Raw genomic sequence first — 14099 nt, 5'->3', positions numbered from 1 at the left:
TTCATACTTTAATTGTACTTTCCCTGCTTCCTCCAAAAGTCTTAACATGCTGCATAAAAAGAGAATAAAACACTGGAATACGCATACAATCTTGGTTCAACAAACATAACCAACACGTAACATTACCACACACACACACACACACACACACACACACACACACACACACACTCTGGCCAACAGATGCTTTAACAAAGCAGACTCCACATGTGTGGACCACACTGTCAGTCGCCCTCTGATTCAGATGTGCTAAAGTTTCCATTCAGAAGCTATTTTAGGAAGCAGCAGCAAATCCCAGAGGGGTGAAAAGGGCTTTTCACTGTGACCCCACAGGTAAGGTTCAGGGAGGGAGCTCAAAGGTCACTACCCACTGTCAGTGGGGTTCAGGGGTTTCCCTAGCTTCTGGGTCCCATGTGATGACATGAAAAGGGAATCCAGAGGGGTCCACATTGAATGCAGATGTGTGTGAAGGTTTCAAGATGTGAGCCCATTTCTAGGAAAAGGGCTTAGACAATGTGAGAAATAATTTTTAAATAATTTTGCTTTTATATTTGTCAGCCCCCCTTGTTGCTACATATAGAGCAGCAGGATCTTAAGTGTTAGGTAACAGGTAACTACCTCATTCATTCATTCGTGTTTTTGTTCTTTTGGCTCCTATATTCATTTATTTTGGATGTTGGCACTAAAATGAGTTTTATGTTTTCTCTAACTTTATTTTATTTTAAAATGAGACAGGTAAGGTCATAATATTAATCTGACTTTGAACACAGTGTGGAGTCTCGGTTTATGGAGTATAACGCCACCTCTCCAAGTATTTCTTACCAGATAATATGTACAGTATCGAGGCAAAAGAGTTTTTGACTGTATCAGAATTTGTGAGTTTTCGTATTATATTGAATTTGATGGAACGTTTTTGTGTATTAAGGGAATCCAGAGATAGAGGAAAATAAAATAAATGGATTGACAAATCCAAAGTAAAAGAGCATCGCACTTGTTTTGGACTTAGTTCAGAACACAAGTCCTGGACTAGTTCACCAATTCACAGCTCAGGGACTTATTTAAGTCTGCAATTACCAGTGAATGTGTCGAGATGGGCAAACCAATGTTTGTTAAAAACTTGCATCTACAATGTTAATACTTCCACTTCCCTCTTTAAAGTTAAAGCTCCTGTGAGGAAATGTTGGTTGTGTCAAAGTCGGCAAACCTCTGGGTAGCTCTTGTCTTTTTGCTGATCTTGTCCTGTACATGAGTAAGTTGTGTTTTACAAAAACTAATCTTGACTGCTACATACTCATCTGCCACTTATGTGCTTACAGACATTAAAAATGACTACAAAGATTTAATCAGTCTTTATGGATTTAATTGCTTTTGTAGGTCATATAGCGGCATTAGTACTCATTTCAGTCTGTTTATAAGTCAGCCTTAAGCTTCCCCCTTGTCAGCACTTACACTGTAACATGTAAATGATGTCTCCTGATGCTCTTTCACCTCATGAAACAAACGTGAAGAAAGTGTTTTAGTGTTGAGACAAAACAAAGAGATCCGAACTTGGTAAGTAAAATACACGTTTATTTTGAAATGTTGAGTTTTTTAGGATAATCCAGGCAGATACAGGAAAAGGCAGTTTGGAGTATAATTCAAGTAGTAAACAAAACAAAACCACATTCCAATATATACACATTCATGTTTACATGACTCTTCAAAAGTTGTGTATTTGATACACACTCAGTCAAACTATACAGCAAGTATTTACAAAACCTTTGTCATTATAAAAACACCTGTTGTTCAGGTGCACTACTTTTCTACTTTTCTACATAATGAGGGTAATAGACATTTTGCATTTTACAACAAGGTTGTAAGCTTTCAGGCAGATGTTAGAAGTGGCACAAAGTCACCACAGTGTCTTGTCTTGTCATAGACTGAGCCTGTTTGGACGAGGTCAAAGTACATAGTCCAGAACATTTCAAAAATGTGTCCTGTAGATGAGAGATTTCTGTAGCAGATAAGGTGAAAGGTAACAGTTAATAAAATGCTTCTTATATTTTATTGATTTCAACCGGATTACAGTTTGTTTATACAATCTATATATTATCTTTGATTGCGTCTGAGTATACAGTATGTTTAAATGTATTGAGAAAGAAGATGTCTCCTTAAGGTTGTTGCACTGCCAAAGCCTTCATTCTCAAAATGTGAGCTAAGTATGTAAAACCACCTCTTAATAACTGAAGTCTGTAACGAATGATTGACAAAAGTTTCTACCCTGTATGTATATATCACAAGGTTTAAGTGCTTTATTTCTACTTTTAATATTGCAGATGACTTTTATTAGTCCACAGGATGTTACACAATGAAATCCCTCTCCAGGAGAGACATACAGAGATATTTAATTCTCTACTATCTTAACCTCAAAAGAGGATTCTCACTTTATAAAATAGACATACAATTTTGACCTGAACGAGCAGATACAGTCAAATTTTCTGGTCAATATGATATAAGTGAATGTGGTAAGATTGTAGGTTTTCATGATCATAAAATTAAGAGTTAATATAACTCGTGTTGTCCTGGATGTACAGAAGGGGTCATTCATTTAAATCTTGACCTCCTGTTATATATGGAGTTTTTCTAATGGCCTATAACCTCATGCCACTGTAGCCCAGCTCTGATGGCAGCCAAACGGCGTTGTCTCGGGGGCAGTGGCTGTGGCAGGCACAGGTCAGGATGGCCATCACTGGCTTCCTGGTGGTTTTACCGTTACATTTAAACTCCACCAGTGCGGTCTTGGTTCTGTGGGGGGTGCAGCAGCGGCCATCTGTGCAGGAGCCACAGTAGCGAGGCTTGTAGGCCTGTACACTGGTGCAGGTCTTATAGGAGAGGTGGACAGCTTTGACACTCCTCACCATCCTTTGGCACTTACTGCCTCTCTGCAGGGAGACAAAGAGACAGAAGTTATCACTAGAGAAACCTAAGCATTTTGTTTGCCGAGAGCTGTCTTTAAACCAACAACTTTTAAATTCTAATGATAGTGGCAAAAAAATAAAGCTAAACCTAAAAAAGGAATCTCAAAAAGAACATATAGTTTGTTCAAAAAAACATCCAAAAAAAGTACCTTTGGTGCAAGCAGTGCCAGCTGAGTCTGGTCCTGCTGGTCGTCACATGGTCTGATCATACACAATCGGCTCTGTTTCACCATTTCACACCGGCTGTTCTTATTGGTGACTCTGGTGGACACCCCCATGCCACAGGTCTGAGAGCAGGCACCCCACTCTGTGGTCTGTTCAATGCAGTTCAGGCTGGGGTCCCAATTGTCGAAGCTCACGCTTTCCTCTTGACGATAAGCTGAAGAAACACGACAGGTCATCTTGTTAAAAGGCCATAAAATGAAAAAAACTAAATTCAACTTATAAATAAAAAACTTGAAACTAAAGTATGAGGTTTTGGTAGGTTATTATCTTTGATTTTTTTCCCCTTCTCCTTTTAGAAGCAAACCATTTTAAAATTAAAGTTAAAGTCTGCAGGATGAGGTGTTGGTAGGAAAAAGCTTTCAAAATAAAAGTATTTTCTATAGAAAATGAGCAAAAGGATCCCTGATTTGCTTAAATTGGCAGTAAAGTGTTTTCTCATTGTACTGTTTCACACTCAAGACTGAAATACAAAACTTTCCCTTTCATCTTTGTTTCCTCCTCCTGTCTCAACCCCCTCATCTTTTTTTCTCATATCATTCCCTCCTTGGTTCCTTCTCCTAATCAGGTCAAATGTACATGACCTTTCAACTCTGCGTCTCACACTGCTGTGGCAGCAACGTCAAAGAGGGATCGGCAACTTTATGTGTGTATCTGTGCAAATGGCCTACTTCATCCCATCTGAAAATGTTTACCTGCCATTGCAAAGCCTCCAAGTGCACTGGCCTCAGCCAGGGGCTCACACACCCACTTCTCGCAGCACTCTCCTGGCACCTGCACTCTGCGTGGCATGGGGCAGTCTGGCCCCGGCAACATCACATCCACATTGCAGCGTGGCACACAGGCAATCTGCCCGTCTCGACACATACACTGGTATTTGCAGCTGGGGAAGAAGGTCTGACCATTTTGATAGACAGAACCATCCAACACACACACAAGTCCCTCATGAGCTAGAGGACAAAATACAGAAAAGTGGGTTAATCATCGCGTATTATTTAGTTTTTTACAATTAAAATAAACTGTATCTCACAAAAAAAGTAATGACAAAAATATGAAATCACGCTCTGCATTTGTTCAAACAACATTTTCCCATATACTTAAAGTCGTGCATACTATACTGGAAATGTTATCATCCACTCACCGACGCAGATGCCGGTCCTCTTGTGGATGTCTGTGCTGTATGCACACTGCAGCCCTTTCCGTGTGTCACAGGGGTGCATCTCAGAGCACACCTGCCCCTTCTCACGGGCACATACCAGACAGCAGACGCAGTCATCCAGGACCAGGGGCACCCCAGGGGGACACATGGGGGGCTCTTTAGGACACTGGCACCTCCGAGGACACACCTGGGACAGGGCCAGTGTAAACACCTGAGAGGCAAAGTAAATACAGGTAGTAAAGGTAGTAAATACACTTTTTAATGGTATATATTTTGCAGTTGCTCTGTACCTGAACCTAAATAAAAATGACTAGTTCTTAACAACAATGATTAAACAAAATATACACAAAATAAAAGTGAAACTAATTTTCATTGTACAACAGCTGGTTTTCTTTTGTTACATAAATGATGTTATCGTTCTTCTTCTAAAATTGCAAAAACAGTGACTTCAGCAAACATCACCAGAAGTTACAAAGTAAAGTTGATGCATTCTGGTGGTTAAAAGTCGCTAAGGGATAAAAGGCAAGCTTACTCCATGCCACACTGGAGGCTACATTTATTCCTTGAGGTTTTTTTTAATGCATGAAATTAGGCTTAGAGCTTTTTTTTTTCCATTTCAGCTGATATTCTGATTTTCCTGCACTTATATTAAATAAATATAACTAGTCTTTTTAAAAAGTAGCTTAAACATGTTTACCAATTAATCAATTTAAGCAAATTTGAATCGTTGTTTTCCATAATTTCAAATGGTTTGATTTGCAGATATTTCAATAGTATCACTTTTTTTCCTGTGTTAAAATATTAACCTTATTGGTCATAATAAAAAAGTAAATATAATAAAGTATTTATTATCAATAAACCTCTACGGAATTGAGTAGCTTCCTAGAATTTCTATCCTATAAAAAGACAAATCATGTATTCAGTTACTGCCTACCTGTGCTGTAAAGAAGAGAAAAAGCACTCTCTCTGACATATTAGTCATCTTCTTGTAAAGTGGAGAAAGATCAAAAATATCTGCTGTTTCAAAAGTGTTAAGTAGTGTCTCTTTGAGTTGAGTTGAGTCCTTGGGTTCAGGGTTCTCTCTCTCTCTGGCTGTGTTGAAGCAGAAGGTAATGATCTCTTTGTCGTTCTTGCTCAACACTCTGGACAGGAGGACCTTATATAGAGGAGCTGTCCTGCTGGCACCATGACGACAAACAAGAAGGAATGTTTGAGAGATCTCCCAGTGTTGGAGGAAGACGAGAGTCACATTTTATTGTGAGATCCTGTCAAAGAGGGACCCATAAACATACAGAGTGACGTTTCAATCTATTGAATTTTGAAAGTAGACATAGTCTTGAATTTATTTTGAGTCAGTCAAAATGATACTTAACTCTAAGATTATCAGTTAACTGGCATTCATTTGAAGTGTCCATGTTGGATTTCCTGTTTAGTCCAGGATGTTCATGTCATCACATGGGTCTGGGGGTTCCCATTCTTTGGTCCCATTGACAGTGGGTGGTGACCCTTTGAAACCCTACATGGAGGTCAGAGTGGAAAGTCCTCTTATCCCCTGTGGGATAGTTACAGCCTCCTAAAATAGCTTCACAGTGGAAACTTTGGTTCATCAGCAGCTAAGATGGACACATCTGGTCAAAGATGTGTTTTGATTTCTTTGAGCAGATGGTATGTGGATGCAGGGGATATAGCTGACTGGATCCCTAAAGAAAGGGAGTGCAGAAACCAAATAAATTGGAGTTTGTTTACAATGTAAGTGAGCATAATGGAAAAATTAAGAAATGCAATTTGATGTTGTGTTTGTGTATTATCATTTTTCTAATCATCTAGAAATCAAACCATCTTAAATTGTTTATAAATCATTATAAATGTATTAAGTAGGACATTTTCAGAAACCAGAAAGTTAAAAGTGCTGGAACAAAAGTTTAGATTTTCCAGTGTAGTAACTTGAACTGGATATTTGATGTAATTCAGAGTTTTTAAATTTGCATTGTTTAATTGTAAAAAAAGGGAAGGAAGGAATTCTTCCATTTGAATGATTGGCACATTACATATAGGTGATTTAATTATAAGCTGCATATGCTAATACTTCGTCACAGGTAAGCTATATTTCAGATCACAGATCAAGATCAAGATTTCACGTTGGGCTATCTATGCCAATTAAGGAATGTGTAGATCAGATTCCAAGTTGGTGTATATGAATTTGACCCAAAAAATTGGTGTAAATATTGTACATGTCTAAGAAAGCTAATGGTAAAAAAAAGACGACGCAGTTAAGTCTGAAGCTAGATTCAGATAGTTGAGGCTAGACACTAACTTGGTCAACATTACTTAGCTGTCCCTAAAATAAAAAGATTTTGTTCTTCACATGGGAACGGTTCATTTGAAGAGTCAGCTGTTAAGGCCTAGGTTTGTCGTTTTATTTTTAAAGACAGCAGAAATACCAGTGTTATCCAGACTGAGGATTTTGTGAAGTCTTGGTCTAAGGTTAGAAGCTAACCTTGCTTCCTTGCTAACGTTTACTGCTTATTTAATGAGCAGTGCAACTTCGTGTTTGGCTCATGGATAAATGCCAGTGGTCCATGTTAAGTTCACAGGTGTGAATATAGCATGTGCAAGAAGCATAGGCCTATTTGAATACAGGTTTTACAGCTACAGACTGATGTAGCTACACTGCACTTGATCCAGAGTCACCTGGATGGTACGAAGAATTCTGCACGGTTGCTTTTTATCGACTTTTCCTCCACTTTTAACTGTACCCAACCTCACATTTTAGCAGATTGACTTACCAGCATCTTCAACACTGACCCTGGTTTAATATGTTGGCTGATTTACTTTTTAACCGATAGATCTCAGAAAGTAAGTGTAAATGTTTTTTTATCTTCTACCGACTCTACCCAGGGGTGTGCCCTTTTATCACTTTTATTTGTTTTTTTTATACAAATGACTGTCAATGTCATTAAGACGGATCAAATTCAAGAATGACTCTGTAGTTGTGTTGTTTCTTGGTGATGACAAGTCTGACCTTGGTCCAGTTGGCTGATTTCGCTAAGTGGTGCAAACACTCCTTTTTTAGAAATCAGTGGTTAAAACTAAGATGACTATTTAGCCTTCACCTGTTACCCCCATCTCAATTGATGGGCAGGCTGATGAGGTGGTGAACCAGCACAGATTGAGGACAATCATAGATGACACTCTCACATTTGAAGCCAACACTGATGCTGTATGTGCAAAGGCAAAGGTTTTTATCGAAAAACAGGAATTTTCATGTTGACTGTTTTTATGAAAATGTTTTATTCTTGTTTTATTGAGTCTGTTTTAGCCTTCTCTTTTATCTGCAAGTTTGTGTAGTGTTGATGAAGGAGCCCTTTTATACAGAGCCAGAGCTACAAAAAATGCACAGGCTGTCCTCACCCCTTGACACACAGTACAAGCTGCTGCCATCTGGTCACATACTGTACTGTATATACTCTGCCTAGGTGCAGGATGAACAGATTTAAAAACTAATTTGTCCCTGGTACCATTGGTTTCCTCATAAGCATCATGTGAATTATTTCGTGTTATTTGTGTGTAATTCAATTTTTCCTATTTTATTCACTGATGGATGTAAAGCAAATTGCCCCTTGAGGATGATAAAGTTTACCTTGAACCTTGAAGTGTGTGGATGGAAAAATAGAGGATTTTGTTCCAGGTTATAAATTGACTAATGCTAATGAATTGCTGTTATCCAACTTTTAAAGGTGCCTTTTAGAAAATACTTAAATCTTTGTACGTTAACTCCTCAGTCATATAGTAGTATTCTCCTTTGGAGCCCACCTTTTCATAATAAGTTGATTGAGTCCAAATGGTTCTGTATCCATTTTCACAGCTTCTCTGTTAGGTAAGCCAGATCCACTGGCATCAACTACAAGCTAACTCTACCTAAAGCCAGACCTGGTTTTGGCAGTTTGTTTTTCAGTTTTTGTTGTCAATATTTTGCACTGTCCTACTGGGTTGACCAAAGGAATGTTAGTACTGGTTACACTATATAGCCACAGGAATAAGTCTAAATAGCTTAATGAAAGGCAACATCTTGGAAAGCTTTGTGACAGCTTGGCACAGAATGGCAAGAATGAGGTGAAAAGTCTGCATACGCACATTTATGGTATCTGTGAAATATTTCCGCTGTAGAGGAATATATGGAAGAAGATTTGAGATCAAATAAAGAGAGGAAGGCTGTATGCTGGCTTCATAGAAATATGGAGTATGCAGAGACAGATGTGAGGTCAAACTGTGTCGCTGTACTGTACAAAGGCTTTGCTGTGTATTTGTGATTGTCTGCATGCTCCTACCTTCCTGAGGGGGTCTGTGGTCATTCCTTTGTTGAACACCTTGTGTTATAATCACACTCATCTTTTGTTTAATCTTAAATAGGCCTCATCCTCCAGTGGTAGGAAGTGTTTCAGTCCCATTTTAAACTATGGTTTGACAGTCTTTTCTAAACAGACGGATCTGTAAAAGCTAAACTGCAGTCTGCTGTCGAACTGCTAGCTGTTGGTGTTGGACTCTGCCGCAGGGCATCGAGTTGTGAGCCAGCTGGTGAGGCCACACACTGGATACAGCTACTAAGGGGTCAGCATGATTCACTCAGAGTTTACAAGTACAGTGCAACATCGTAATGTTTTTCAAATCATACAGTTACATGTGGTTTACAGTGTGTGGCAAAATATGTGGAGGATTCAGCTGCTGCTTTGACCCTTTCATTAAGCCATGTAGCTCTGTTCAGGGCTATAAACTTAATGATAGAAAGGTAAAAGGTTTGTGTATGATAAAAATGAACCTTCTATCAGGTACTGTCCTTTCTATTTATTCTTCTCCTCTTTTCTTCTAACCCATCTCTTTGACCTATTTTCTGTCATGCACACATTGCTAGTTTACATTACATCCTTCATGCATTCACAAATTAAAGTGAGTGGTGATCGTTATTTCAATTTGTTTCCCAAGTCGTCATCAGGTGTTTGGCTTAACAGCTTGGGAGGCCACCACAAATCTCTCACTCAGGGTTTATTTGATGTACGCCACTATACATGAGCTGAGACACCGAGACGGAGGCAGATGTGTGCTTTGGTGGGTGGCAGGGTAAATGGACGCAATATGAAGCTTCCACTAATAAAATAATCACTATGGAAAAAATCTCAGGACGTATTTCAAGCATAAGAGACATGTTGGCCTCCTGCGTGAAAGAGGAGGCAACAAGGTCTTTTGGAAGGAATCATCAGGCTTTGAAAGAAGCAATGGTTAGCATTTTAACTGTGGAGCTATTGCACAATAGTTTACAACAGACAATAGCTGAAAAGTCCCCAACTCAAAAAGATGTGTTTATTACATTTCTCAAGATTTTCTGTATTCAGTTTTTTAACCTTTATTTATCCAGGTTAGTCCCATTGGGATCAGGGATCTCTTTTTCAAGGGAGACCTGGCCATGAACAGCACTTCCCTTTAAGATTGAAAAAATACTTCTGATATTATATTGGAAAATACCCCCTTTTGTACAAGGTTAGTTGTGTGTCTGTTGGTAACATAAGCTATCACTCGAAATAGTGTCTTTAAAGGAGAGTATGGATTTATTTCTTAATGTAATATAAACATATTGAAGTTGAAAAAACATGATCTTTGGGTGAAGAAACCACATAGCATAATAAACTATATTGACGCATGACACCCTAGATTTTCTTGACTTAACAATACAGTTTACCAATAGAGAACATAAAGCTGACATCCATCATGGACAACCCCTCTCAACCCCTGCATGACACTGTGGGGGCTCTGAGCAGCTCCTTCAGCAGCAGACTGAGACACCCACCCTGCAAGACAGAGCGCTACCACAGGTCGTTCATCCCATCTGCCGTCAGACTGTTTAATCAGACTCTTTAACAGCATCACCACCTCATGATTAATTTCAATAAGGCTACACACTGTGTGTGTTTTTTTAATAACAATAACTCTTTCCAGTGTAGTTACTGTGTAATTTTCCATTATTGTATTTTTTTTATTTAACTGATGTAAATATGTTTGATTCAATTTTTAACTTCTATTTTTGATAATTATATTCCCGTCCCCTGTTTTCTGGAGCTGCTGTAATGAACAAATTTCCCCCACGGGGGATCAATAAAGTTTATCTTTATCTTTAAACTCTCTTCAGTCATTCAATCCCTTATATCATTTAGGCAGCTCAGGAGCAGAATTACCTTAAGGCATCAAAATAAAAGGTAGAGATCAATATCATCTGCATAATAAGATGTAAAGGGTCCGCCCTTAGTAGCACATATAAAGATAATATCAGGGGCCTCAGCACAGAGCCCTGCAGTACTCCACAACACAGTTCAGAGGAGATAGACATAATGTTCCTGAATACTAACAGTGAACAATGTTTTCTTGAACATGGGTTGTATGCAGTGTACCTTGTTAAGAGGGGGAAAGTCTCCAAAGTAAAAGTTGATTCTGTCTTTTCGCAGGTCATGACATTATTATTTTTTTTTTTAACCGAACTACCATCTCCAATATCAGTAAAGTATCCGTGCCTCTGACAGGACACCCTGTTGTGTGTCAGAGTCTGTAGACATTGAGGTGCTGCATCTGTACCACTGTGATGTTTGTTTTAACAGCTTCTTGGTTGAAAAACACATGACTGCCAGTTGGGGGGGATCTCATATGAAAACAAACAAAATATGGAAATTTAAGGAGACATTTTTGAAGGTATTATTTTTAGCATTGCACAGAGAGCACTGAAAGAAGAAAAAACACAGGTAGGACTTTGAAACTGTGCAAGGTATATGTAATCTATCTTACCAATAAATGTCCATATCTTAGACTTATAGCAAGTTGATGTTTTGAATATAATGAAAATTATTTTAACCATTGACTCCGTCACATTTTTAGAAGTTTTCCTGCTGCTGTTCCTGTTTGTTTGGGACAATAGATGTACATTTTACAGTGTTTGTCAACTGAAGTCTAACAGCGCAACTTGTATAGAAAATGACGCAAGGTAAGAGACTTGCATCACACTTAATAAAAGACCTTTTTCCATGATTAGCTTTCCAAAGTGCTGTGTGACGTACATTTACTTTATGATGCTCCTTGTAAAATATCCCAAGAATAAGCTTCTCATTCACTAGTTCTGTTAGTATATTAGCATTTAAAGTAACATATTTTTGTCCTTTAACAAAACATTTAAACACATCCTATGCCTGTCTACAAACCAGTGAAGTATCCAATTTAACCAGTCCACTATCCACTAACTGCTGTCCAGACTAGATCCAATGTACACAAAGAGCTGAATAAGCTCAATAATGAAAAAAAAAAATATATATATAAAAAATGAAATATCTCTTTTATTTTCTCAACAATATTAGCAGATTTGAGGTTGTAAAGGATTTGTTAGTATATGTTATTTTGATTTGGAATGATTATTTAAATAACTGGCACAAATTGGATTTCTTTTGCCAAAACATACATTTCTCTCCTGATGACCTTCTGTTGTAAGGGGTTGTTGAGGTGCTTTTCTAAAACCTTGGTGACCAGTGACCTGACAGATCCATACATTCAGAGTAATGTTTACTTTTCAGCTTATAGGTCCCATGAACTATGTTTGTCACTGACATTTTGGGAATGTGAATGTTAGTTTTCACCTAGGAGAAGTACAGAAACGCAACTTAAAGAAAGGCAGAGGGTTCCAATTTACAACACCTGTCTTATTTGTTGTTTACTCAGTTAAGAAAAGGAAAAGAACAAGAAAAGGCATAAAAAAGGGAATGGAGGTCAGTCATCTTTCATCGTGAGGAGCCTGGTGTCATGGTCTTCATAAATTGTTCTAGTTACTGTTCACACCTTTGCACGGACAAAAAAGTACCAGCTTCATGCAGCAAAGATTTGTTAGCTTTTAAGCTGGGGCCTCCCCTGTTCAACACTAAATTAAATAAATACTAGGTTATTACAGAAGGAAAAATAATTTTAGAAATATGGGACTTTTATTTATTTATATATATATATATATATATATATATATATATATATATATATATATATATATATACTAGGTTAGTAAATAAGGAAAAATCATTTTAGAAATATGGGACTTTTTCTTAAGGGGGGGGGACACACTGTCTCTAGACAGCAGCACTTGACAGACACGTTGAAGGTGTATAGTGCCATCTACTGGGGATGAAACCAAATGTAAGGGAAGTTGATCAGCTTTTACCTCAGCAATGAACTCAGAATCATAACTTTTTAACACTTAATTAAACTGTCTGTTAATCCCAGAGTATATTTTAATCACCTTGAAACATTAGCAAAAGTGCAACAAACAGCAATACAGAAGACCTCAAACCATTAAAATATTTTGTATTTGTTTTTCTCTCATTATTCTTAAATGTCATGTTCACCAAAGATGTTATGAGAAGAATTACACTCATGCATTCAAAAACTAGTGGTGAAGCTCAACTGATGCTCTGTGAGCGTGGAAGAAGCTTTTGCTATCTGTCTCTCTCTCTTCAGATCCACACACACACACACACACACCCGTTTTTATTACCCCATGGGACCCACTGACTGCGGGCAGCTTGATGGGATCCACTCTTTCTGAAAGGTCAAGAGACATAATTTTAACTGCTAAAATCATGATAATTTTTTTAACACAAAAATAACTTGAAATATGAAACACTCATGAAAAAATGTAAAACCTTCATTTTGGCTCCTCTGGGGACCGAACCTGAATTCCCCCCCTCTGTGAGGACCAGCCATTTTCTGTCTATTGCTATACAATCAACACCATTGTTGGGCACAACACAATTTTGAATTGCCCCCCCGGGGATAAATAAAGTTTTTTAAATTGAATTGAATTTATGAAGTATTTAATCCAACTAATGCTGGTTTAAAACCTTAGTTATCGATATCATAAACATTGATTCAAGTAATCAGCACTGCCAGATGCTAGATATTCTTTAAAACACAATAGATTCTGCTTTTAAAATCAAATTGTTGTGCAAATACATGATTAAACAGTCAACTATGAAGGATAATTCACCTGGTCTCTTCATGAAACTGGCCTGCTGCTTCACCTGAACAATCACATTGGTTCTACATCAAAGATGCTCTCTTCATCACAGCACATTGTCAACACTCCCAACATGATACTATTACAGCAATTTACACAACACACTACGGTTCACATATAACAGCTAAAAGTTTCACTTTTATATTTGGTAAATTGCTTGTTTTATGTATTATGCATTTTAAGTATTATGTATCATGTAAATTATGTTACCGTCTTACAGAGGTAAGTCGCCCAGTGAAATAATGTTCTGTGATAGGAGCCCTGCAGCAGTTGATAGATGTTATCTAGCTACTGATAGAGGGTTCAAATCCAACATGGTGCCAAAGAGCAGCACATGTATGTGCTGCTGCTGTCATGTACCTAACAATACTGTTGACAGTGTCTTCTTTTTAGAAATATTCAATGGGTTTGTATGTTGTTTTTTTTAAAACATAGGTATGAATGTCATTTTTTTTTTTCTAAATGGGTATGTATGTCATCTTTTTCATTTTTTCCGACATGGTTATGTGTCTTTTTTTTTTTCTTTTTCAACAGGGGTATGGATGTCATTTTTTTTTCGTTTTCTTCGACAGGTAAGTTTGCCGTTTTTTTAAGTTTTCTTCAACATAGTTATGTTTAACGTTTCTTTTCAATTTTTTGGACAAGGGTATGCATGTTGTTTTTTTCATTTTAT

The 14099-nt window shown here is 37.7% G+C and overlaps 1 protein-coding gene across 1 annotated transcript; it reads right to left on the bottom strand.

Moving 5' to 3' along the window:
- Positions 1–1548: 1548 nt before the first annotated feature.
- Positions 1549–5526, bottom strand: LOC109984421 (CCN family member 3). The gene is made up of 5 exons (XM_020634568.3): positions 5273–5526; positions 4321–4549; positions 3875–4129; positions 3107–3336; positions 1549–2921 (listed from the first exon to the last, which is right to left on the bottom strand). Exons 1-5 carry the CDS (start codon positions 5318–5320, stop codon positions 2631–2633), a joined length of 1053 nt encoding a protein of 350 aa, XP_020490224.1. The 5' UTR covers positions 5321–5526; the 3' UTR covers positions 1549–2630.
- Between the last annotated feature and the right edge of the window lie 8573 nt (positions 5527–14099).

The sequence above is a fragment of the Labrus bergylta genome, chromosome 8 (assembly GCF_963930695.1).
Source record: "Labrus bergylta chromosome 8, fLabBer1.1, whole genome shotgun sequence".
Lineage (NCBI taxonomy): Eukaryota > Metazoa > Chordata > Actinopteri > Labriformes > Labridae > Labrus > Labrus bergylta.
This window is presented reverse-complemented; position numbering and strand designations above follow the sequence as displayed.

Excerpts from the sequence above, each read along its gene's own strand:
- LOC109984421 (XM_020634568.3), bottom strand. The coding sequence starts at position 5,320 with ATGACTAATATGTCAGAGAGAGTGCTTTTTCTCTTCTTTACAGCACAG. Across the intron at positions 4,550-5,272 it reads TTCTCTTCTTTACAGCACAG|GTGTTTACACTGGCCCTGTC; the intron begins GTAGGCAGTAAC and ends TTTGCCTCTCAG. Across the intron at positions 3,337-3,874 it reads TGGAGGCTTTGCAATGGCAG|CTTATCGTCAAGAGGAAAGC; the intron begins GTAAACATTTTC and ends GTGTTTCTTCAG.